General features: G+C 39.6%; 1 protein-coding gene across 2 annotated transcripts in view; it reads left to right on the top strand.

Moving 5' to 3' along the window:
- mrps27 (mitochondrial ribosomal protein S27) overlaps positions 1-27,319 on the top strand; it is a 100,805-nt gene that overhangs the window by 47,996 nt on the left and 25,490 nt on the right. For both annotated transcript variants that reach the window (XM_087999991.1, XM_087999993.1), the window contains exons 5-9: positions 560-674; positions 8,265-8,343; positions 11,063-11,178; positions 17,327-17,429; positions 20,894-21,036. In XM_087999991.1, the coding sequence (XP_087856117.1) occupies positions 560-674; positions 8,265-8,343; positions 11,063-11,178; positions 17,327-17,429; positions 20,894-21,036 (556 nt within the window). The remainder of the gene's footprint in view (positions 1-559; positions 675-8,264; positions 8,344-11,062; positions 11,179-17,326; positions 17,430-20,893; positions 21,037-27,319) is intronic.

Genomic DNA, 27,319 nt, shown 5'->3' with positions numbered 1-27,319 from the left:
ACAAGTATCTAAGAGATTGTGAAGGTCATAACTTTGTCAGTAGTGGTTTAGGAAGACTTTGCTTGACTTATACGTCGAATTTTTGTGGGATGGATTGCTGTCTTAGGAGGGAATGTTGGATCTGCTGAGTTTAGAAGACTAAAAGGTGACTTAATTAGAATATTTATGATTCTGAAGAGTCTTGACAGGTTAGATATGAAGAGGAGAATCCAGAACCAAGAATTGCTATTTAAAAATCAAGGGTCACCCATTTAGAACAGAGATGAGACAAAGCTGTTTTTCTGAGGGTGGAGAGCCTTTGAATCTTCTCCTCAAATGGTGATGGAAGCAGAATGATTGATTGAATATTTTTATGGAGAGGTAGATAGTTTCTTGCTGAACAAGGTGTTGAAAAGTTATCAGGGGTTGGCAGGAATGTGCATTTGATATAACAATCAGATCAGCCATGATCTTATTCGATGCTTTGTAGACTCAGAGTTGAATGGTGTGTTCCTGCTCCTAATTTGTATGTTTGTATATATGTATGGACTGGCTTCGTAACTTTTGTTTTACATCTTAGGTTTCGACATAGTCCAAACTGCTGGTATCTAAGAGATTGGACTATCCATAGCTGGATTCGACAGTGTTTGAAGTATGATGCGAGAGACAAGGCCTTGCACACCGTGAGAAACCAGGTACAATTAGTAAACCATCTATTTGGATAAACACTGCATTGCAATGGGGAACATTTTAAGGAAAATGAAGAGCAATGCATCACTATATGAAAAGATAATTGGAATGGGTGAAGGTTATATTTTAATTCTGTTCCAGTGTTACTGGGATTGATCTGAAAATTTGTCAGAAATGACTTATTTCTACAGATTGGACCTTTAAGTAAATAATTTTTAAGTTATAGCCTCTGCATGTATCTCGTAGTTCTTAGAAGAAACTAATTTAAACTTCATCATAGAAATGATAGTGCATTAAATTAAGCCTTTGGTACATGCTCAAGATGGAGTTCAGCAAAGAAACACTGATAGCATAAGTAAAGCAGAAAATGTTCCCATTCAAAGCAAGAATCTAGTCATTTAGCAAGTAATTCCGTATGGCATTATCAATCACACAGGCAGCATTATCTCATTTTGAGTCACAATGTGGTTGCTGAGTTAGAACTTTGTCTTTATGAAAATTGGTAGTACGGTGTTATCAGAATGTTGGTAAATGTGCTCCCAGAGAATGACTGATCACTTTGTGAGAGATTTTTTCTCACATTGAACTTCATCAAAACACTGAAGCAGCTTTTTATAATAATTGTGAGAATTCTAGCATGAAGCATTTGATGAGAAAGATTTTTGATGCTTACGCAGGTTGGAAATTGGAATTCTGATCATGTGTGACATTGCTGCTGCCAAATTGTGAGTAATATGCCAGAACTCCATCCTTTAGTAATAAATAGATCTAATATTTTCTGACAGGTTCCTGCTAACATCCTGAAGGGGATTTTTAGCTCAAAGATCATAGTCTAGATCTTCCTTTCTGTCATGAGATTGCCACTTTGTTTGACAAGAGAATAATGAGCACTTTCTCACAGTCAGAATAGAGAGAATAGCGAAACTGAGGAAAGAAGTAAATGGCATTGTAAATGGCCCAGTAAGATTTAGGGATCTGCAACTGAAAATATATCACTCAATTACCTGCACATCTTGGCCATTTTTCACATTAATGCATTTTAGTTTTCAAGCAGAATCTAGCTCTCTGTCTGCAAACTTAGAAAAAAATCAAATTAACTTCTTTCAAATGCTGAGTCAATATTTGCATTTGAAAAGGAAAACAATTTATCTTCTAAAGCATTTTATTTTAGACCAGAATATAGAGTTTGCATTTTTTATGGTCATAACATTTTCAGTTAGAAAGTTAAAACATGGTTCAGTTTGTCATGGTGACTAAGTATTATGCTGATATGTGAAACAGATGTTTTCCAGTGTCAGTTTTAATCTGTTTTTTACCAAATTACCATGCACTGTGCTATGCAATGACGTCAGTGAATAACCCTGAGTGATGTGAGGTCACTACAGTGGATTTGCACATTAAAAATACATACTTTTTAATGTTTTAATGTATTTTAAATGTTTACAAAACAAGGAAAATTTCTCTCTCTGGTTCGTCGGGCTGAAGTTTTGTCTGGATTCGGGAATATTTGATCTGTGCACTTTTGCGGGTTGCAAGATGCACACCTGAGCCATATGTGAATATGCAAGGGACTTTCACAGTGTACTTTGTGATTGGTAATGGACTGCTTGAGGGCAAAGATTTAGGGTGAGAGGGGAAAGATTTAAAAAGGGACCTAAGGGGCAATGTTTTCACACAGAGCCTGTATGGAATGAGCTTAGAATCCCGACATGTGGAAACAGGCCCTTTGGCCCAACAAGTCCAAACCAACCCTCTGAAGAGAATTCCACCCAAACCCATTCCCCTACGCCATTACTCAACATTGACCCTTGACTAATGCACCTAACCTACACATCCCTGAACACTATATGCTCAATTTAGCATGGCCTATTCACCTAACTGCACATCTTTGGACTGTGGAAAGAAACCAGAGCACCCGGAGGAAATAAACGCTGACACTGGGAGAATGTGCAAACTCCACACAGACAGTCGCCTGAGGCTGGAGTTGAACCCGGGTCCCTGGAGCTGTGAAGCAGCAGTGCTAATCACCGAACCACCATGCTACCAGAGGAAATTGTGGAGGCTGGTGCAATTACAACATTTAAAAGACATTTGGATTGTTGTACGTATAGGATGGGTTTGGAGGGATATGGGCCAAGTGCTGGGAAATGGAACTAGACTAATTTAGGATGTCTGGTGGGTATGGACGAGTTGGTACCGAACAGACTGTTTCCATGCTGTACATCTCTGACTCTAAGTATGCGCAGAGGCAGGCTGGCTAGAAGGGATGCCTGGGTACTGCAAAACAGTACTCAATCCTCAGCTTTTTAAAAGGCTCAATCCTCATTCATCCACCTACCGCATTCCCTACTACCTCCCTGGCACCATATGACTATAACACTGGAAGTCCATCATTTAGCCCATCAAGTCTGCTGCACCATTCGCTCACATTGCGGCTGGTTTGTTAATCCTCAACTCTACTTTCCTGCAGTTTCCCTATAACCCTTGATTCCCTCAATGTTCAAAAATCTGTGACAGTCTCAGCCTTGAATATAATTACTGACCCAGCCTCAACAGCCCTCTGTGGTAAATAAATCCATAAATTCATCACCTTCTGAGAAGAAATATCTTCTCATCTTTGTCTTAAACATCTCACCCCATATTCTGAGATTATGCCCACTGGTGATAGACTCTCCCAGAAGGGGGAACAACCACTTCTACCCAGCCAAGGCCTCTAAGAATTTTTTATATTTCTAGAGGATCGCCTCTCATGTTTCTACATTCCAAGGAGAACAATCTCTCCCCATAAGACAATCACTCCATGCCTGGTCTCAGTCTACTGAACCTTCTCTGATATGCCTCCAATAACTTTCCTTAGATAAATGGCCCAGGACTGTTCACACGATTCCAACTGTGATTGGACTGGTGCTGGTATAATCTTAGCAAGATCTCTTAAGTTTATACTTCATTGAAATAAAAGCCAGCATTCCATTTACCTTCCCTACAACCCATGTCACCTCAATGTCATCCATGCATCCTGCATAAGCACTCACCCAGAATGCACATTTTATTGTTCTTGGGAGCAGTGCAGTAAAAATGGAAAATATTTTAAAACTGTTGCAAACCATTAGACCTCTACTATTTAAATGGAAATATAAATTCAGTCGTTGATACTCAACCAAATAACCCAAAGAGTGAAAATTTATAATCTTTTAAGCCTATTATGCTTGTAATCAAACACGAAACAAAAAGACAGATTTGTTACTGTGTACTCCTGAAAGTTTCACTCTACAAGTGCACCTGCACAGCTTTAGAATCCCAGTCAAACATTCATAATGGAACCGCTATCTGTACAAGATTTCCAACTGCATCTACTGAACAGATATCCATTTATGTTTCAAAGCAGAGTGCTGTTAGTGAATGGATACAAATCACTTTTCTCCCTTCAAAAACAAGGTTTACTTTAAAGCAGCTGGGTCTGGCCATCTGATGAAGTCAGACAAAAGTATGAAAATGGAAGACCTTTTTTTAACATTTTTAAAAATGCATTCTTTTAGTTTCTCCATGGAAAATTACTGTAATGCATCTGAGTAATTACACAATGTCAGTCAATGTAAACATCAACTCACCTTTGCAGCACACATCCCTGGATTAAATAACTGCATTAAAACACATCCAAATTACAGTACACCAAACAGTACCATTTCATTGTGTTAAAATATTTCACTTTTCAGAAGGTTTCAAACTCCTCAGCAGTTTTTTTCTGTTTTCATCACAAATCCTTAAACCTGGTGTGCTTTCAATGGGACTCAAAAACCACCAAAAGAAAATGGTGTGTGAGAGAAAATCAGATTTTCATCTCCCACTTCAAAATGAAGCCTGACCTCAGCTGGGACAGCTGTGTTTTATACACACTGTACATTCCCAACACCCAAAATATCACCGCCAAATTGGATTTCCTTCAAACAAAAATCAAAGCATGGCTATTCACGTGGGGCAGTGTGCCTCTGCGCCCGGACAAAAATCTCAGCCCACTAGTTATAATTTAAAATAAACTGAGAAGCTTCACTGAGGAGCTGGAATAGAGAATCTGTTTTCTGCTTTACTTATGCATCAATAAATGATGCATTTAGTTTTAATACAGCAGTAGAGGCAAGGTTATCTAACTCTTAGACTATCAGCAAGTTTTGAATCCCTAAACAATTGAATTTTTATAACAATCTGGAGGCTTTCATTACTGATGAAACACTGATAGTAATGGTCCCTAGAATTCTTTTTGACACATAGAATGACAGAATGATAAAACACTAAAAAGAGTCCATTTAGTGCAATGTGCTTGTGCTGGCAGTTTAAATCTAACTCCAGATTCATTAACTCCACTGTTCTGTCTCTACCTTGCATCATAAAACAATCCCTGTTAATATTTAGATAGTTAAGATTCCTACTATTTACTGCTGTATTATTTTTGTACTGCTTTGAAATTTGATTACATATTTAGTCTTTTCTCTCTCTCCCTGCTTGGAGACTGTTTGATCATAGTACACACTTAACAGTTTGTTTGCCCTTTATCTGGTTTCAACTCTACTCATTTGGCCTCATTTGATAATCCTTGCAAAATATCATCCCTCCTCACTGCTGTAATTGATTGCTTGATCAATATTACATTCCCCCCCCCCCCCACCGCCCCCAACTTCTATTGCTATCACTAACTCATCTGAATATCCCATAACATCTTGCTACTTACCCTACTTCCAATGAGAATGGTCTGTCCTCACCTACTCTTAACATAATCATGATTTTGCATGCTTCTGTCAAATCCTCTGTTAGCATCCTTTTCTCTAAAGCCAATGCCCCCAGATTTCCTGCAAAAATAAATCCTCACCCAGTACCATTCTAGTAAATTTCTTCTGCACCATCACTCAGCTTAATAGTCTTCATCAGTGGTGTTGTCTAGAATTGAACCATAAGAGGATTTGAGCATGAGGGCAAAATAATCTTGCTTCAATTATATAGAACACTGGTTAGATTGCACATGGAGTATTGCACACAGAGCACAGGAGTGTTCTGCCCCTGTGCTCTGTTTCCATGCATTGTTTCCATGAGGATGAACCAGTGGTTTCACAAGTTTCAAGATCACTTTTATAATCTGTGCCTCCATTAATAAAACTAGGGATTCTTTATCTTCATTTTAGCAGCCTTCTCAAGTTGTCCTTTCAAAGGTTTGTGTACTTATATCTCTATGTTCTTTGTTACTGAATTTTCTATCATTTGGTTCATCTTCCCCCTTCTTGTTCCTTCTGGGGTACTGTGGCAAACTCAACCAGATTCTGTAGTTTATATCCATTTCTCCCGAAAAGTTGAACTGTAGCAAATTTTGTAATAAAAAGCACACAAATAAGAGAATGGGGCTTGAATTACAAACACTCACTGATGAGGAAATGCAGAGCAGCAATGAAATAGAAGTGAACCAATGATTGCAACTCTCAGTAAAAGAGTCGAAAGTTGAGACCTGGTGCACCCTGTCAGCAAAATCAACTCTGCCAGTCTGCAGTCAATTATTGTTTTAGAAGCATGCTTCAAATGTGAAATTTTACATTGATATTGGAGGTAGCATGTTGGCAGACGACTGACACTGCGATATTTGTATTACACAAATCTGCCCATACCAATGTTGACTGACAAGAAAAACCATTTAGAATTAGTGTTGTTGTCACATGTGTTCAAATGTATACAAGAAAAGTGTACACATTGCTGCTTATGGCATCATCTTAGGTACAAGACCCTGAGGTACAGCTTCTTCAGTTACAGTTACAGGAAAAATAGACAAATAAGAAGTCCAGCATTGCAGATTTTAGGAATAATTTATAAGATGGAGGAAAAACATAGTTCAGTACAAAGCTCTTTCAATCCAGTCCATGCTGGCATCTAGCCTCCCATTCTCACTAGGCTTTGGCTCCAGACCATGCCAAGCTTCACAAGGCTGGGAGATCGCTCTGGAATCACCTTGAGACGGAAGTCCACGCTGAGACCATACTTAGCCGAGAAACTGCCATGTTGGGCTGCTGGGAGATTTCCATGCTGGGTCAAGAGGCCACCACGCAGGGCCAGGAGGCCTCCACACCAGGCTGCTATGCCAGGCAGAAAGGATGCCTCTTTGGGTCAGCATGGAGGCAAGGGGTTCGGAGACACCGATGCTGCAGGTTCACAGGTTAGGAGGCACAGAGACCATGAGGCTGAGAAGAGGAGAAAAAAAAGGCAACAGAAAAGAAAAAGAATGGATGGAGCGGATGAGCTCCAACTGAAACGTCCTATTCCGCTGCCATCTTTTGATGAACAGTTGTTTTCTGATTAGAGTAAGATACATTACTCGGGGTCAACATTAGAGTCACTGTTTTTCAAATATTATGAATGTTTGGCTAAGTTTAAAAAGCTATGAATCACTTAGCTGACCAGGGTGGGGTTCACAGTTTGATGAATTTAAGAGGCTATAAAAGGATTATCTGTCCTTGTAGTTTCTCAATAGTTATTGCTTATTTGTTTTCTTGCAACTAAATGGCCAGTTAAGGGACTTTTTCCTCATTAGTGGAGAATAGTTTTACATAGAACCATAGAATCTCTACATTGTGGAAACAGGCCAATTGGCCCAACAAGTCTACACTGACCCTCTGAAAAGTAATCCACCCAGACCCATTCCCCTATACTCTATATTTTCCTTGACTAACACATCAAACCTACATATCTCTGAATGTTATGGGCGATTTAGCATGGCCAATTCACTTAACCTACATCTTTGGACTGTGGGAGGAAACCAGAGCACTCGGAGGAAACCCATACAGACATGGGGAGAATGTGCAGACTTCATACAGACAGTCACCCGAGGGTGGAAATGAAGCCAGGTCCCTGGCGCTGTGAGGCAGCAGTGCTAACTGCTGAGTCACCGTGCTGTCAGTATGATTTCTTTTTCACTGAATAATTTGTTCAGTTGATCGAGGTGTTTTTTTTAAAATGGCCATTTCAAAGGATTCTCATTGCTATTGCGTGGCTTCTGAGGATTGAATATTCAGTGATTGGCTATAGGGAATCTATGGGTGATTTGGAGGAGGTATGGGATGTATGAGGGATGAGATGGCATGTGGGATAAGAGGGATGTGAGGACTGGCATTCATCACTACGTTAAAAATCACACAACACCAGGTTATAGTCCAACAGGTTTAATTAAACCTGTTGGACTATAACCTGGTGTTGTGTGATTTTTAACTTTGTACACCCCAGTCCAACACCGGCATCTCCAAATCATTCATCACTACAATAGGGTAAGATGTCTCAGTAAACGGATTTGGGTTTCCTTACCCAGAGGGCTTGCTATCTGCCCTACAGTGGTGCTACTGAGTCAGGTCTGACTCAGTCCGATCCCCATTTCTCTGGAATGAAAATGTGACAGCTAGGGATATCCATATGGAGTGGGATTGCTAACTCAGAACGTTTCTCTACTTGGCTTTCTGAGCCAGCATAACAGAAAATGTTATGTACAAAGATATTTTTAATGTAAACTTCCTTGATTTGGTTGTTGTTGATTTTATTATCCTCTTTGTTCAATGTTTCAATTTATTTTGCAGATACAATATGGAATTTTTCCAGACAACTTCACATTTAATCTACTAATTGACTCCTTTATTAAAGAGGAAGATCTAAAGTGTAAGTGGGAAAATTGTTTATTGTACAAAGGACAGAAGTGTGCTAAAAGTCTAACCTCGGAATTAAGCGCTAACATTTCATGATCTGTGAGATTCTGGTTATTAATATTGATTTAAATTGGTTGACGATACCATATGCTTTAGTAATTATTAAATATCCACCTCTAGCAGTATGCCACATCTAGCCTGGTTGCCAGATAACCACCTCCCCTCCAGTGCCTCATGTCCCATTTTTACCTCACATCAAACTGGCAGCCCATTTCCACCAATCTCCTGCATGTGGAGACATGTCATATTGAACTTAGAGTTATAGAGATGTATAGCACGGAAACAGACACGTCGGTCTAACTCGTCCATGCTGCTATCCACCACTCATTAAGACAGGAATCTGAATGTTAATGAGGCAAATTGTAGCATCAGTAAGTGAGTACTACTTGGCAAATGCATTAGAGGTATAGCAGGTTGCTCCCTAATGTCAACATAGATCCCGTTGAACTTCTCACATGATTCTGCCTTCAGTTTCCCATAGCCCACATTGCTTGGGTCTCTGTAGAATTCCACCCTCTGTGTTTCTCTTTCTCCACAGGTGCTGCCTGACCTGTTCAGCTTCTCCAGCACTTTATACATGCATTCAAATTATGAACAGCAGTAGGACCCTCAGTTCCTTGAGGCTGCTGCAGCATTCATTAACATCATGGCTGATCTCCTTTCTTCACATGCATTTTAATCGCCCTGATAATCATTCACACCCTTTGCCTATCAAGTATTTATTTCCTTCTGCCTTAGAAATGTATTCAAGAACTCTGCCCCTCTTTTTTTACTCATTTGTGGGATTTGGGCATCGTTGGCTGGCCAGTATTTATTGCCCATCCCTAGTTGCCCTGGTGATGGTGAGCTGCCTTCTTGACCCGCTGCAGTCCGCCTTCTATGGGTTGATAGGCAATGCCCTTAGGGAGGGAATTCCAGGATTTTGACCTAGCAACAGAAAAGGAACAGCAATGTGTTTTCAAGTCAGGATGATAAGAGGCTTGGAGGGGAAACTGAAGGTAATGATGGTCCTATGTATCTGCTGTCTTTGCCCTTTTGAGGGAGAGTGTTCCAAAGACTCCTGATCTTCTGAAATAAAATTTCTCATCTGCCTTAATATTTAAACAGATCCCTATTTTTTTAAATAGTGACCCTTAATTGTACAACCTTCCGTAACAGAAAATAATCTTTCCACATCCACCCTGTCAAGACCCCTCGGGACCATTATATGTTTCAATCAACTCTAACTCTTACTCTTCTAAGCTCTGGCTGATACAGGCCTAGCCTCTCAAAGTTTTCCTCATAAGACAAACTACCCATTCCAGTTATTAGTCTAGGACACTGCTGTTAGCTTATTCAGGTTTTATTGTACAGATATAGTGATGATAATTAGCATTTTCCACCAATATGTGGTGTCTGAGACTTTACTGGCTTAGCAAGTTTCTGTTTGGGTGCTGTCTTCTGAGTAACCTTAGTTGTGTACTGACTTTCCTTATTTTGGCAGCCCTGATTGCTTGTTCATGTTCAACCTTGCACAACTCGAGTTTCTGATTCCTCTTAGCCATGTTCTCAGCAAGAGAGGCACCAGCAGCTCATTGGAACTTCACTCCTCGATGGGAGTGAAATTTTTCTGAATTTCTTCAGACTGCTCCTTTTGTGCTTGCGCTCATACAAGACAGTCCATATGATCTGTTGACGGTTTCTCTTGGAAAGGAACACTGACTCTCTTGTACGTGTTATTCCAGATGTGGTGTCACCAGTGCCCAGAATAATTGAAGCATAACTTCCATACTTTTGTATCCCATATCAATAAATGATAACATTTCATTAGGTTTCCTAATTACTTACTAGATATGTATCCTGACTTTTTGTGATTCATGCATTAGGACACACTGAACCCTCTGCATCTCAGAGCTCTGCAATCTCTCATCATTTAGATACCTTATTTCTTTTATTTTTCCTGCTGAAATGGGCAATCTCACACTTCCCCACATTATTGTTCTATTTTCTAGGTCTTTCCTCACTCACTTAACCTGTCTATCTTTCTCTCTGTTGTGTGTTGTCTACACAGCCTATTTTACCACCTATCTTTGTATTATCAGCAAGTTTAGCAATCATGTCTTTGGTTTCTTTATCCAATTCACTTATATAATTTGTAAAAAAATTGAGGTCCCAACACTGATCTTTGTGGCACACCACATGTTACGTCATGCCAAGCGAAAAATGATTCATTTATGCCTGCTGTCTGTTTCCTGTCAACTAGTCAGTCTTACATCCATATCAATATGGATCCACCCCCATCCTCAACACCATGAGCTTTCTGCAATAATCTTTGTTATGGCATCTTATAAAAGCCTTCTGAAAATCTAAGTCTGGAAATCCAGTTCCTCTGTATGCAGCCAACATATTACTCTTTCAAAGAATATCACTGAGTTGCTTAAATACAATATTCATTAAGGTTACACATTTGGGGAGTAAGCAAGGATTGGACTACACAATGAAAAGATGCATCTGACAATTTCAGCAATTATTTAAAAGATGGGTAAATACGTTGCTCAGTGGCTCTAATGTTATGTAACAACTCCCGTACATATCTAGAAAGGAAAAGGGAGTTTATATGATAGTTTTTTGCCTCAATTGAAAGTATTATTTCTAAAATAATTGTAAGGATGAAAATGTTATTCTTTTTCCAGGTGCGATAGCTATTGTCAATGAAGTTATGCTACAAGAAGCATTTGATGAGCCATGTACACAGCTTCTTTCCCTCTACGTTCTACTTAAATATCTACATAGTAAGCCAAAATTAAAGGTAAAAAAATACACTGGTTATGAAATGTTTGTGTAACTCTGATTCGGCAGTTGAATTGTCATGACAAGATGCCAAGGAATTTCTTTTCCCAGTGGAAAGACAATTTGAATTCTGCATGCATCTGCATTTTCATTTGTTAGTCACATTTTGGCAGGCACAAAGGAGCATTAAGATTGTCTTCAGTATTAATGTATTCAAGGGAAGATGATGCATTGAGGGGGAAGCGAGATAAGCACAAGCAAAAGTGAATAAAGATAACTGAGGAGGGGTGGATACCTGTGAGGAGCATTTGGGCCAAATGGACTGTTCTTTACCATATATTCCATGTACATTCTTCTCTACAATTAACCAACCGTTCATTGCAGTGACTAAACAATGAGTGAGAGATGGTAACAGGAGTCTTATAGTTATATGGAGCCTCCATTCTTTAGAACATTGCTTACATCTAAACATTTGGAGGGTCCTAATATATTGAAAATAAACCTAAATCCACTTCAATAATCCCAATGAAGAATGTTGGAAATGCAATAATTTCCAAAAAGTGGAAAATATATTCTTAGCAATTACTTCATAAGTGATCTTTGCATTTAAATTTCAACACTTCATCTCGACATTTTGACTGTTACCAGTAGCTGCATATTCTTAAATCTGAGTTATAGATAAAATTGTTGTTTGATCAAGTTTTAAATATGCAAACTGCAGCATGCAACCTTGAAGGTTAACAGTATAAGTTTTCTAATCATTTTACATGATGCTCGCATCTAAACGTAATCCTATTTATTAGTTCTACTTTTTGTACTTATGGTGCTTGAATAGTACAGCAATTCTAACAATTAACAGGATAATTATTCCGTGACCCATTATGCTGTGATGGCAAACATTAAGAACCACATACAGAATTGAATTGTTTTATTTTCTTCATGAAACCATGATTTTACTTGTTTCATCTTGTGCATATACAGATTAATCCTGACAAATTTAAGAAAGGCAATCACGTGGAGCATTAAAACACTCACGTATTTTTATTGTCTTTCAGTTGTAGATCAGTTATAATATTGCATTTGATAGCGCAGAGCAATGTAAAAGCATCATCACTGCAGCTCATTTACCTAAAATTGGTCAGTAGGTCTTTTAAACATAGACAACATCACTCTCTGGCTGAAAATTTGCCAGTTTGGAGACACATTTCTTTAAATTATTTCATGAGACAAGTCTCATAATGAGCTTTGATTTCTATCAAAATTGTAGCTGATAAAGATTTATAAATTCAGTAATCAATGATCTTTTGGAAATAAAAAGAAACAGATTAGCAATTCACCATTTTATATGGAACGTCGAGAAGGTGGGGAAGTAAATAGTGACACCTTGAAAAATATCCATATTACAGCGAAGGAGGTGCTGGATGTCTTAAAACGCGTAAAGGTGGATAAATCATTGTGACCTGACCAGCTATACCCTAGAAGCTCTGTGGGACGCTAGAGAAGTAATTGCTGGGCCCCTTGCTGAGATATTAGTATCATTGATGCCACAGGTGAGGTGCCAGAAGACTGGAGATTGATTGACATGGTGTCACTGTTTAAAAAAGGTGGTAAGGAAAAGCCAGAGAACTATAGACCAGTGAGCCTGACATCAGTGGTGAGCAAGTTGTTGCAGGGAATTCTGAGGGACAGGATGTAAATGTATTTGAAAAGGCAAGGACTGATTAGGGATAGACAACATGGCTTTATGTGTGGGAAATCATGTCTCACGAACCTGATTGAGCTTTTTGAAGAAGTAACAAAGAGGATTGATGAGGGCAGAATGGTGGATGTGATCTCTATGGACTTCAGTAATGTGTTCAACGTGGTTCCTCGTGGTAGACTGATTAGCAAAGTTAGATCACAGGGAGAACTGGCCATTTGGAAATAGAACTGGCTCGAAGATAGAAAACAGAGGGTTGTAGGATCGTGTTCAAATAATGGCCAAAATTGGTGAGTGGTGAAAATAGCCTCTTTATTCAACAACCACAAGCTGCACAAGTTCGAGGCGGCAATAGAATCCTGAAATACAGTTCTTACAAGAGCCCCTTTATACACAGTTGTGACATATATTAAAATTCCATCACTATGGTGTTACATTGTTTATCTACAACACGCAAAGGTTTGGGAAGTTCTGTCCTGGGAGACAGGAGATGGATTAAAACATACTAAGTGCTGGCTACTACTTCTGATGGGATTAAGAGTGTCTCTCCGGTCTGCTTGCATAATTAAGAGTGTTAGTCCTTTTGTCTTTTAAGTGAGTAAATGTTAGTAAAAATATTAGGCCTATATGCCCTAAATTAGTTAGAAATTGTATCTGTAGTTAATAAAAGAATAAAGGATATTAAGCTGGTTACCCCAACAGCTGGGTTGTAAGATTTATTTACTATTTGCTGGTGTCAGTTTCATTCATTCATCCAGTTTCATGGAAGCGCAGTTTTGTCGGTTAGTTTCTTAAAGGGATAACAGCCCAGTTAAAAGGTATTTAACAACTATATACTAACTGGGGAAACTGTTTGAAGTTCTGTAATCTGTACAGGTCTGGGAGATAGTTGGTAAGGGCAGATTAATATTGTAATGTTTTGTGGAGACATGATGGGGATGGTATTGTTCTGTGTGCTGCACTTATTCAGAGGTAGCACAGGCTGATAAAATACGGTAATGGGTTTGAAAGGTTTGTTCTGATTAGAAAGGGTTGTTTTAAATTTGATCTATCTTATGTTAGTAAAATGTACTACAGAACCGCTGTTTTATAAATGAATGAAACCTTGTTATAATAAACAATGGGTTAGTAAAGAGTTATGAATGAACGGAAATCTGGTATTAATGAATATAATGAGCTGGTGAATGAGTTAGTAAAGATAACCTAAAACACAGTATCTCACAGGGTGGTGGTGGAAGGTTGCTTTTTAGATGGAGGGGTGCTGATAACCACAGGGATTGGTGCTGTATCCACCGCTTTTCATCATTTTCTATAAATGATTTGTATATGAACATAGGAGATATGGTGAGTAAGTCTGCAGATGACGCCAAAATTAGAGGTGCAGTGCATAGTGAAGAAGGTTATCTCCAGGTACAAATGAGATCTTGATCAGATGGGCCAATGGGCCAAGCAATAGGAGATGGTGTTTAATTTAGATAAATGTGAGGTGCTGCATTTTGGAAGGGCAAATCAGGGTATGACTTACGCACTTAATGGTAAGTTCCTGGAAAGTATTGGTGAACAAAAAGACTTCGGCGTGCAGATTCATATTTCTTGGAAGTGGAGTCCAGGCAGACAGGATAGTGAAGAAGGCATTTGGTATGCTTGCCTTTATTAGTCAGTCACTGAGTATAGGAGTTGGGAGGTCATTTTGCAGCTGTACAGGACGCTGGCCGAAAGTGAGCGCTGCAGATGCTGGAGATCAGAGTCGAGAGTGTGGTGCTGGAAAAGCACAGCAGGTCAGGCAACATCCGAGGACCAGGAGAATCAACGTTTTGGGCAGAGGCCCTTCATCAGGAATTTGGTTAGGCCACTTTTGGAAAACTGCATGCAATTCTGGTCACCCTGCTATAGGAAAGATTTTGTGAAACTTGAAAGGGTTCAGAAAAGATTTACAATGATGTTGCCAGGGTTGGAGGGTTTGAGCTATAGGGAGAGGCTGAACAGGCCTGAATGTCAGAGGTTGAGGAGTGACCTTATAGAGGTTTGTAAAATCATGAGAAGCATGGATAGGGTGAATAGCCAAGGTCTTTTCCCTGGGATGGGGGGAGTCCAAAACTGGAGGGCATTGGCTTAAGATGAGAGGGGAAAGATTTAAAAGGGATCTAAGGGGCAACATTTCACGTAGAGGGTGGTGTGTGTATAGAATGAGCTACCAGAGGAAGTGGTGGAGGCTGGTATAATTACAACATTTAAAAGGCATCTGGATGGATATATGAATGGGAAAGGTTCAGAGAGATATGGGCCAAATGCTGGCAAATGGGACTAGATTAATTTAGGATATCTGGTCAGCATGGACGAGTTGGACCGAAGGGTCTATTTCCAGGATGTGCAATTATATGACTCTATGACCTTATATGTGTGAGAAATCCTAATGAAAACTTTACAGGTACTCTTATTTTTTTTTTAAAAAAAGCTGATTTGGTCTTTCTCCCTCTTCTTCCTCTGCCTATTTCAAATGGATTGTTTTTTGTTATTTGAAGTCTTGTAATCCACTGGTTCCCACCCAGTTCCTAAACCTCCAGCTGTCACCTGTGGAGGTCACCATCAGTGAATAAATTGTGAATTGAAAATTCCACCACTCTTACAGCCTATTTGGTTCCCTTAAATGTGAACCACTTCCCAAGACCAAAGTTCTTTTTTTGCATTATAGTTTAATAATTGGGCTTTAAACCTTTTTATTTCTATGCTTAGGTTTTTACTCCTAAAAATGTATACTTGTATAAAAAATATAAATCTTGTATTAAAATATATCTATGTAAAAGTGTAATAATGTATACTAACCACTCTCTCAACATGCCTTGCCACCTTCAAATATGATGCACATCATTGTCCAGGCCTAGCTATCTTTTGTACTTTGTAGAACTGTACTAATAATTCTGTATTGCCTCCCATTATTGCATCTGTCAAAATACACCCCCTACTCATGTCTGTTAAGTTCCATTTGCTACGTATTGTCCATTTTCCTGTGTCCTTTTTATCCTCATCACTGTTTTCACATGTCCTAGTTTGGTATCATCAGCAAAATTAGAAATTTTATTCTGTTTTGCAAAATTTAAGTCACTTGCAAGCAATGGTCCTTGCACCGACCCATGGTAAATACTACGAGCTACAATGCTCCAATCCTAAAATCAGCCACTTACATTTCTGTTCTCAAACCAATTTTTATCCAAGCTGATTCTGACATTTCTATTCCATAAGGTTCAACTTTGTTAACCAGCATTTTTAATATAGTGCTTTGTCAGATGCTTTACTAAAATCCATGTGGACAAAATTCACTACATTCCCTCACCAAACCTTTCTGTTACTTCATCAAGGAATGTAATTTAATTAGTGAAACGCAATCTACCTTTTAGAAATCCAAGCTGTAGCTGTCTGTGGAAAAGAGATGAGCAGATGCTAGAAATTACTTTTTAGTGTTAACAAGTGCTGATTAGAATCAGCTTTTAAAATTTAATGTCAGCAGATTTCATAACAGACAGCTCACTGACTGTCCCCACCCCACCAGTCTCCAGCCTCATCCCTATTTATGGGGCTTATCCTCCTCTTTTCATGGTGCCATGTGGCAGGCCTATGATGCCAGCTCTTGGCTGTGTCATAAATATAGTCTTTGATTCATCATGAAGCTTGCTGCGGTACAGTCTAACCAATGACCCAGTGTGGTATAACATGCCATTCCAGAGATATCTGGGATATTGGCAGGTCTGCAATTTCAATTCAAAGCACATGACAAACAACAACCATTTGTCAGCTAAGTGGCTTGTCTTTACATTAATGTGCATATGATATAATTCACAGTAATCCCATTATTTTCACTTACCCACTTTACACAGCTTATAACATGGGGTGACTAAAAGAAGCTTTGTGGAGTAATTTCTCACAAAATTCCTACTAAGATTTCAATCAGAGGCTGTTATCGAGATTTACAAAGATTTCAGACCATTTCTTTTATCTTGCGTCGGTTTGCCTAATTATTTTATTTTGTCGTTCCTTCTGCATTTTTCAGCTTCTGTGTATAATTTTGTATGCAGTTTTGACTTTTACCCTTATGAGTTAGTCTGATTGTGTATTTACTAACGCTTGCAAAAACAGAAAAGCATGGTGAGCATGCCACATGTTGTGTGGAGAAAATGCTATAATTAGAGCTAATTGTTAATCCCATACCCTGCTGTTCCACTCTCAGCAAGTGTAAGAAATTAGGTCTCAGTTTGTTGAAAAACTCAGCTTGAGATCTTTTGCTGAAGAGAAATGAAGGGTATTGGAAGCAGGAAGAAACCACAAAAGATGAAATCTATATCTGAAAAAATAAATCTTGGTTAATAGCTACTTGATAGATTTCTATCTGGTTGTGTGATGTACAATTTTCAGATCAAATACATGTATCTCATCAGTTGTCCTTATTTGTGTACAATCTGCTGTTTTTTTTTAGTGGGAAGATGAGAGGAATCTGGGTGCAGCATTGCTCTTGGTTGGACTGAAGCAGAACAATACTGTTGGATTTAGCTCTCAGCTTCTGGGACATGCATTTCTTGGTGTGTTTACAACAACTGTTTTCTTCAATATATCTAATGTGCCATTTTACTTAGGTATATGTAGAAGCATAGAAAATAGGTGTAGTCCATTCAGATCTTTGAGCCTGCTCTGCTATTCAATATGACCATGGCTGATCATCCAACTCAGTACCTTGTACCCACTTTCTCCCCATGTCCTTTGATTCCTTTAACCCTAAAAACTATATCTAACTCCTTTATTAAAAACATTCAATGTTTTGGTCTCGACCACTTTATGAGGCAGAGAATTCCACAGGCTCGTCTCTGTCTCAGTGAAGAGATTTCTCTTTAGCTGAGTGCTAAGTAGTCTACCCCATATCTTGAAACTTCGACATCTAGTATTGGACTCACCAGTTATCGGAACCATCCTTCCTGCATTTACCCTGTCTAATCCAGTTAGAATATTATAGATTCATATGAAATCACTCCTCTTAACTCCAATGAATGTAGTCTCTTCAAATGTCAGTCCTGCCATCTTAGGAATTGGTCTGGTAAACCTTCATTGCACTCCCTCTGTAGCCTTCCTCAGATAAGGAGACCAAAACTGTGCATTGTACTCCAACTTGTGGTTTTATTAAGGCCTGTACAATTGCAGCAAGTCATTCCTGCTCCTGTATTTGAATCCTTTCACCATGAAAGCTAATATAACATTGCCATCTTCACCATCTGCTGCACCTGCATGCGTATTTTAAGTGATTGGTGTACAAGGACACCCAGGTCTCATTGCACCTCCGCTTTCCAAATCTCTTCAGATAATAATCTGATTTACTGTTTTGTTATACTGAAATGGGCTAACTTTATTTTATTCACGTTATACTCCATCTGCTATGCATTTGCCCACTCACTCAACTTGTCAAAATCACACTGACGCATAGAGTCATGGAGGTTTACAGCACAGAATAAGATCCTTCACCCATTGAGTCTGTGCCAGTCAAAAACAACTACCCAACTATTGTAATCCCATTTTCCAGGGCTGGGTCCACAGTCTTGTATGCCTTGTGTGCATCATAAGTCTGCATTCAATTATTTCTTAAATGTTAATGATGATGTCTGGCTCTGTCACCCTTACAGGCAGTGAGTTCCAGGTTCTCACCACCCTCAGGGTGAAGAACATTTTCCTAATGTCCTCTCCAACACTCCTGCCACTTCCCAGTCATTGACCCCTCAATGAAGGAGAAAGGTTTCTTCTATCAACCCTGTCTATGCCCCTCCTAATTTTATACATCCCAATCAGGTCCTCCCTCTGTTTTCTCTGCTCTAAGGAAAATAATCTCAGTCCATCCGATCTCTTTCCATAACTGAAACACTCCAGCCCAAGCAACGTCCTGGTAAATCTCCTCTGCACTTTCTCCAGTTCAATCACGTCCCACCAATACTGTGGATTCCAAAACTGCACACAATACAGTTCCAGAATAATCTCCCTGCTCTTAAACTCTGTGCCTCAGCTGATAACAGCAAGTTTCCTACATGTGTCTTAACCACTTTATTCACCTGTCCCTATAACTCAGTGGGCTGGTGGATTTGCACACCAAGGTCCCTCTGATTCTCACTGCTTCCCAAGGTCCTACCGTTCGTCATGTATTCCCTTGCCCAGTCTGACCTGCCCAAGTGCACCACCTCATATTTATCTAGATTGAATTCAATTTGTCACCGATCAGCCGGTCAGATCAGCCGGTCAGACCAGCCTGTCTATATCCTCTTGTAACCTAGGGCTATCATCCTCACTATTTGCCTCCCTACCAATTTTTGTATTATTTCTGAACTAACTGATGAACCCTCCTACATTCCCAGTGGGCACAGATTCCTAATCGGAAAATCACCCCATAACTATCAGTCACTGCTTCCTGCCACTCACGTTTCTGGATCCAGTTAACAAAATTTCCTTGGATCCCATGGGTTCTTAGCTTCACTATCAGTGTCTCTGTCCAAGTCTGCATCCTACTCACAGTTCACCTTCCCACACAGCTTTATGTCATCTGCAAACTTGGAGATTTTATATTTAGTTCCCTCATCTAAATTATTCATAAATATTGTGAACAGCTGGGGTCTAAGCACCAGCTTTTGCAGTGCCCCTCTATTCACTGCCTGCCACTTGGAAAAAAGACCTGTTTATTACCTATTCTTTTCTTTCTGTCAGCCACTCAGTTCTCTATCATATCAGAACGCTACCCACAATTCTATGCACTTTAATTTTATATGCTAATCTCTTACGTTAGACATTATCAAAAACCTTCTGAAAGTCCAAGTAAATCACATCTACTGCCTCCTCCCTTTTATTCACATCTTAAAAAAATTCCAGTTCTCTGTCAAGCATGATTTCCCTTTTGTGAATGCATGCTAACTCAATGATGTCAGACTAACCTGTCTGTAATTCCCTGTTTTTTCTGTACCTCTGTTTTTAAATAGTGGGGTTACATTAGCTACCCTGCAATCCATGGAAGCTCTTTCAGAGTTAATAGAATCTTGAACAATGACCCACCAATGTATCCACTATTTGTAGGGCAAATATATACTCTGAGATGTGAACTATTGGGCCCTGGGGATTTATCAGCCTTTAAACCCATCCATTTCCCAACATAATTTCCTTACTGGTACTCATTTCATTCATTCCCTCCCTTTCATTCGACCCTGCACTCTCCAACATGTTTTGGACTGTATTTATGTCATCCTTTATGAAGACAGAACCAAAATATGAATTTAACTTGTCTGTCATTTCTTTGCTCCCCATTATAACTTTCCCTATTTCTGACTACAAGGAACCTGTGTTTGTTTTCACTGAATTTTTTTTCTTCACGCACTGATTGAAGCTTTTATCAGTTTGTATGTTCCATACAAGCTTATTCGTACTGTATTTCACCCCTCTGAATCAATGTTTTCACCCTCCTTTGCTGAAATCTAATGTGCTCCCAATCCTTGATGAACATGGTCGGACCATCTTTACCATTATAATTTTGTGCCACAGTTACTGCAGTTCCTCCACGTGCTCTTTAAATGTTTGCCATTGTATACCCACTATCATTCCTTTAAGTAATGTTTGCAAATATAGCTAGCTCATGCCTCATAACATCATAATTTCTTTTACTTAGATTCCGGACTCTAGTCTCACAATCATCTACCTCATTCTCCACCTTACAGAAGAACTCACTCATATTATGCTTAATCTTCCTCAAGGGGCCTCGAGTAACTAGATCGTCAAATATTCCTTTCTCACTGCACAAAACCTAAACTCCACCTCTTCAGATTCCACTTCACAAGAGCTAATGTCCTTCATCATTATTGCATTAATGGTTTTTTTAACCAGCAATGCTACCCCACCTCCTTTTCCTTTTTGTCCATCCTTTCTAAAAACTGAATACCCCTGGATATTCAAAACTGCAGGATGTTTGTACTGCTTTAGATCCTATATACATTGTTAATTTTCTGAAATTGTGGATCATCATTAACAGGAAAAATTGAACTAGCCAAGGGGATCCGTGCTGTTTACACCAACATGCCCCTCATGTGGATCCCAGGATACTTTAATCGCGCACTAAATGTGATGGAGAATACAGTGACAGCACCAAATGAAATAAAGCTTTGCAAAGAAACGGTAAGTAATAATGAAATAGCATATTTTTTCATTTGAATTCCGCTTTGCTAAAAGGGGATGCTACTTTCTATTAAATTCACTCTGCTTATAAACCTCATGTGTTGCATTCCGGCTTCCTGTATCCACTCTCATTGATACTCATTGTTCACTTTAAGGGCACAGGTGAGTGTGAATTGTGGCAACTCAAGCCCTTTCCTTTTCATTTAGCTCTTGAATGGAATATGGAATGGAGCCTGTATCAATCAATGATCCCTGGTACTCGGACATGCTGCAGTACTGTAAAAGGCGAATGATATAATTGACTGTGTTTAGTATGCCAAAATATCTAGTTCAAAGGCAAAATGTGAAATATTTTTAATATATTTTGATCTCCCTTTTAAGAGCATGAAATAGACTGTGGAGCTGATCCACTTGCACAAATGGGAGAACGTGACACATACAATTATTTTTATAGTCATCATTCTCTGTCCTGTCTCGGGCATCAAAATTTCATTTAGTTAATTTCAAATATTTTCATTCATATAAATCGTATTCCTTCTTTAAGTTCAGAATGGTATGCAGGTCTGGAGCATAAACATTGCTTAAACATTGTGCAATAGCTGTTCTTCCTGTTTGACTTGATTGCCCTGCCTTTGTGTAATAATTTGGTCAGCAGCAGTCACAATACGGACAAAACCATTCGTTGACATGCAGTCAGTCAATCCAGGAACTCTGTCCTCGAATCGGGAGCTATTTTCATTTCTGGACCCCTTGCAGAGCAATGCATTTTAATGGACTCTATTGATTTTTAATCTGTGTATCTTCTCCAAACAGAATGTGATGAATTAATTGAACAATTTTTGAAAGCTATTTTGACAATGAAACACATTTTCAGCAAAGGATAGAATATCTTCCTCTTTGACACCACATCATCACTGCTAAGATTGCATTATGCCTGAGGGTAATTGCTGAGCAGTAACCCACATGATGCTGGAAATTGACCATCTAATTTAATTGCCAACAAGCTGTCTGTTGCTGTTAGTATCCTCAGATCCTTTAGCAGATTCAGGGAAGTGTTTGTTATGTTTTTGGTCATGGCAATAGGATGCACTGCTCTAAAATATTAGACTTAACTATTGGATGAATTGATGCTTGATTTATAAAGCTAGTCACTAAATAAGTAATCACTTTTAACTAAAATGTTGTTTATTATGTATTTTCAAGTGGTGTGGGTAGTATAGTCCAACAATATTTGTAGTACTGTATTGTAAAAAATAACCTGAAATTTGCAGTGGCAGTGATGCAAGTCATCATTTTCCATTTATACTTTGCTGAAACAGGACAACTTCTGAAGGCTGCATGTTCTCAGAATTAAAATGTTGTTATACTGTTGAGCCACCCCGACCATCACCATAAAAAATATCCCTTGAAAATATTATACCTTGTTGAATGAGCTGTGACTGCAAATTGAACAGAGGAACTGGAATACGTCCTTTAGCCTCCAGAGACTGTTCCATTATTCAATGTAATCATGGCTGATCAGCAATCTAATACACTTGCCTGCCTGATCCCAGTTTCGCTTGATTGCCCTATAGCTCAACAATCTGCCTCAATCTTGAATGTACAGGACGCTGAACAAGTACAGTACTCTGGGATACAGAATTCCACTGGAGCGGCACAGTGGTTAGCACTGCTGCCTAACAGAGCCAGGTACCTCGGTCGAAAAGTGTGGCGCTGGAAAAGCACAGCAAGTCAGGCAGCATCTGAGGAGCAGGAGACTCGATGTTTCGGGTATAAGCCCTTCATCAGGAATGTGGGTTGAGGAAGGGATCTGAGAGATAAATAGGAGGTTTGGGGGGAAGGTAGCTAAGAAGGCAATAGGTAGATGCAGTTGGGGGGTGATGGTGATAGGTCAGAGGGGGAGGGTGGAGCGGATAGGTGGGAAGGAAGGTGGATAGGTTGGATAGTTCAAGAGGGCGGTGCTGAGTTGGAGAGTTGGATCTGGGTTGAGATACGGAAGGGGAGACGTGGAAACTGGTGAAATTGATGTTGATTCGGTGAGGTTGGAGGGTCACAAAGCGGAAAATGAGGTATTCTTCCTCCAGGCGTCAGGTGTCTTTGATTTGGCAGTGGTGGAAGCCCAGGACTTGCGTGTCCTTGGTGGAGTGGGTGGGGGAGTTGAAGTGGTCAGTGACAAAGAGGCAGGGTTGTTTGGTGCGTGTGTCCCAGAGATGTTCCCTGAAACATTCTGTGAATTGGCATCCTGCCTCACCAAAGTAGAGGAGACCACATCAAGAGCAATGGACACAGTAGAATAAAGTGTTTGGATGCTCTTCAGAGAGTCAGTGTGGACTTGTTGGGCCGAATAGCCTGCTTCCATACTGTAGGGATTCTATGAATTCATAACACTGCTGAAATTTCGGTTCATTTCAATCTTAAATTATTACAATCATAGATTATTAACTCCCATTTCTAGGCTGTCCAGCCAGGGAACAATCTCTGTGTCTACCCTGTCAACCTCCCCAGAAAGCAATTGGTATTGAATGAAATTACTTCTGATTTTCCTAAATTGCAGAAAATAGTCTCTAAATTTCCTCATCCCAGGAATTATCTAATGAACCTTCACTGTACTTCCCCAAAACAAATGTATCTTTCCTTGGATAAGAGTGCTTAACTGCACACAGTATACAGGTGTGGTCTCATAAACCTGTATCTTCTCTGTTTTGTACTCCAACCCATTTGCTGTAAATACCAACATGTCATTTACCTTCCTAATTGCCTAATGTACATTAAATCCTAGAATGGATTACAAGAATAATTCAACTAGCTCCACTGCTATCTTTTCCCTGTAGCTCTGTAAGATATTTTCTAACTTCAGGTGCTTATCCAGTTTTATTTTAAAGCCATGAATGAGTAAGTTTCCATCATTCCAATGAATTACTTGCTGCAATTAAAATTCTCCTAGCCTTTTGTTCTCTTACAAATCACCTTTAAATATGTGTCCTCTCGGTCTCAACACCTCTGCCAATATGAACAATGTTGCTCTACTCAGCCAGAGTCCTTGTGATTTTGAACATCTCTATCAAATTTCCTCTCTATTTTATCTTCTCTAAGAGCAATCCAACCTAGCCTTGTAACTAAAATTCCTCATCCTTTGAAACTACTCATGTGAAACTTTGATGAAGTCTCTCTGAAGGCATCACATCCTTCCTCAAGTGCAGTGTGCAGAATTTTCAGTTGAGGCTAAACCAATATCTTATAAAGATTCATTTATAACTTCTTTGCTTTTGTACTTTATATTGCATCAAACAGTTGGAACATTTATTATGGTTATTCTGTTATGCCACTCTTTCTAGCTTACGGTGTGTCACATGCATTTTGTGTTTCTTGAGTGAGAATACCCAATTCTTTATGACCATAAAAATTGAAAAGTTTCTTACCATTAAAAAAAGTTCAACTTTTCTCTTAAAGAGTGAATAATGACACATCTTACCATACTGTATGCCACCTGCCTCCTATTGTTCATTACTTCACTTAACCTGTTTAAATCTCACTTACTTTTCCCCCAGCCACACTGCCAACCTACTCCCCTCCCACCCCCTTTCTCACATCCCCTTTCCCCCTCCACGTTCCTAATGAAGGGCTTATGCCTGAAATGTTGACTAAATCCATTTGTAGCCTCTTTATGTCCTTCTTACAGTTAACTGTCCCAATGAGCTTTATATTGTCAGTAAACCTGAGGTGCATTATTCAACTTCCTTTCTCTAAGTCATGAAGGTAAATGGCTGAAGCCTGGCACTGAACCATTGTGAAGCATTGAAGCATTATGACTTTGTGACATTCTCCTGCTCTAGTCACAGTAACTTTGCATATTGAATGCCTCAATTGAACCTGGGGTCACCACAATTCTAGGCAGTAGATCCAAGCTACTCGCTGTTTGACAAAGCTTTTTCTTCACATGGTGTTTGCTTCTTTTGCAATTTACTTTAGATGCACACATTCTCATTCTTGATCCTTTTATAAGCAGGAACTATTTCTTCCAATTAACTCTGTCCAGGCCGAACATGATTTTGAAAACTTCTTTGAAATCTCCTCTTAGCCTTCTCCACTTGTAGAACAAAGCCCCAGTCTGTCTTCATAACTGATATTTGTCATCCCCGGACCTGCACTCTCCAACATGTTTATATCCTTTCCAAAGTGTGACACCCAGAACTGTACATGTACTCAAGCTGAGGACAAACAAGAGTCTTGTATAAGTTCAGTATAACCTCTCTGCTCTTGTACTTGTTACCCCTATTAAGAAAGATTAGATTGGTGCTCGAAAAGCACAGAGGCCTGAGACAGCATCCGGGGAGCAGGAAAATCAACATTTTGGGCAGAAGCCCTTCATCAGAAAGCCGTCAGATATCATTCATTAACTTCATTGAATGCTCTCTTCACCAGTCCTGCCAACTTTAGTGACTACATCCAGGTCACTCTGCTCCTGCAAAGCCTTCAGAGTAGGATTATTTATTTCATACTGTCTCTCTATTTCTTTCCTACCGAACACATCACCTCATTCTTCTACACATTGAAGTTCAATGGCCACCTCACTGCCCACTCCACCAAATTGACAATGTAGGGGTTCTGCAGTGTCCTCCTCACAGTGTACCGTGTTTTGTATCATCTGCAGGATTGAGGATTGTCCTCTGTGCAAGAGTTTTAAGGTCATTAATATATTATGAAAGTGAGAGAAAAAGTCCCAATACCACCCTGGAGAACTCCACCACAAACCATCCGCCACACCAAAAAAAAGTCCCTGAATTTTTACTCTTTCTTTTCACTCAACCAATTATGTGTCCACATTGCTACTATTCTGTTTATTCAATGTGGTCTAACTTTGCTCATATATCTGCTCTGCGGCATTGTATCAAATGTCTTTTGGAAATCCATGTACACCACACTGGCAGCATTACCCTCATCCATGAAATCTCCACTATCTGTTTGACTCTTTTAATACTTTTCACCTATCGTCTATGGTTTCATCCTTAATCACAAAGGCTACTCCTTCCCTCTACCATTTTCTCTGCCTTTCCTGCAACTGGTATATTCAATTCCCAGACTTGACTATCTTGCAATCATGTCTCAGCAATGGTTCCATTACATACCTTCCAAACTGAATTTGTGTCTGCAGTTCATTCAGTCTTGGCCTTGTACCGTGTAATTGTGTAAGGAAAGGCTGTAAGGTTGAGTAAAATAGGAGTTGATGGGAAGGGTGAGGACAATAACAAATTAAAAATATTATAATGAATGCACGAAGCATTAGAAATAAGATGGATGAGCTTGAGGCTCTTTTGGAAATTGGCAGATACGATATTGTGGGGACAACTGAGACGTGGCTTCAAGTGGACAGGGCCTGGGAAATGAATATTCAAGGCTACACGTGCTATCGTAAGGACAGACTGACGGGCAGAGGGGGTGGGGTGGCCATGTTGGTAAGGGATGATATTCAGTCCCTGACCTAGAATCAGGGGATGTAGAGTCAGTGTGGATAGAGCTGAGAAATACTAAGGGTAAAAAGACCCTCTTGGGAGTTATCTACAGGCGCCCAAACAGTAGTCTGGAAGTCGGATGTAAGTTAAATCAGGAGCTGAAATTGGCCTGTCGCAAAGATGTTACTACAGTTGTTATGGGGGATTTCAACATGCAGGTAGACTGGGAGAATCAGGATGGTATTGGACCTCAAGAAAGAGACTTTGTGGAGTGCCTCCGAGATGGATTCTTAGAACAGCTGGTGCTGGAGCCGACCAGGGAGAAGGCAATTCTGGATCTGGCATTGTGCAACGAACCAGAATTGGTCAGGGACCTCGAAGTGAAGGAGCCATTGGGAAGTAGTGACCATAATACAATAAGCTTCAATCTGCAATTTGAGAGGGAGAGGGTACAATCGGAAGTGACAATTTTTCAGTTGAATAAAGGGAACTATGGAGCTATGAGGGAGGACCTGGCCAAAGTTCAATGATGCAATACCTTAGCAAGGATGACAGTGGAGGAACAATGGCGGATATTTCTGTGTATAATGCAGAAGTTGCAGGATCAGTTCATTCCAAAAAGGAAGAAAGATCCTAGGAGGAGGCATGGGCGGCCGTGGCTGATGAGGGAAGTAAAGAAACAGATAAAGTTAAAAGAGAAAAAGTATAACATAGCAAAGATAAGTGGGAAAATGGAGGACTGGGAAGCTTTTAAAGAACAACCGAGGGTTACTAAGAAGGAAATACGCAGAGAAAAAATAAGGTATGAAGGTAAACTGGCCGATAATATAAAG

This window comes from Chiloscyllium plagiosum, unplaced genomic scaffold (assembly GCF_037043375.1).
Source record: "Chiloscyllium plagiosum isolate Xiang-an unplaced genomic scaffold, Cpla_swu_hap1 HiC_scaffold_2, whole genome shotgun sequence".
Taxonomy (NCBI): Eukaryota; Metazoa; Chordata; class Chondrichthyes; order Orectolobiformes; family Hemiscylliidae; genus Chiloscyllium; species Chiloscyllium plagiosum.
The sequence above is the reverse complement of the archived record's forward strand: the minus strand, read 5'-3'. Positions and strand labels throughout refer to the sequence as shown.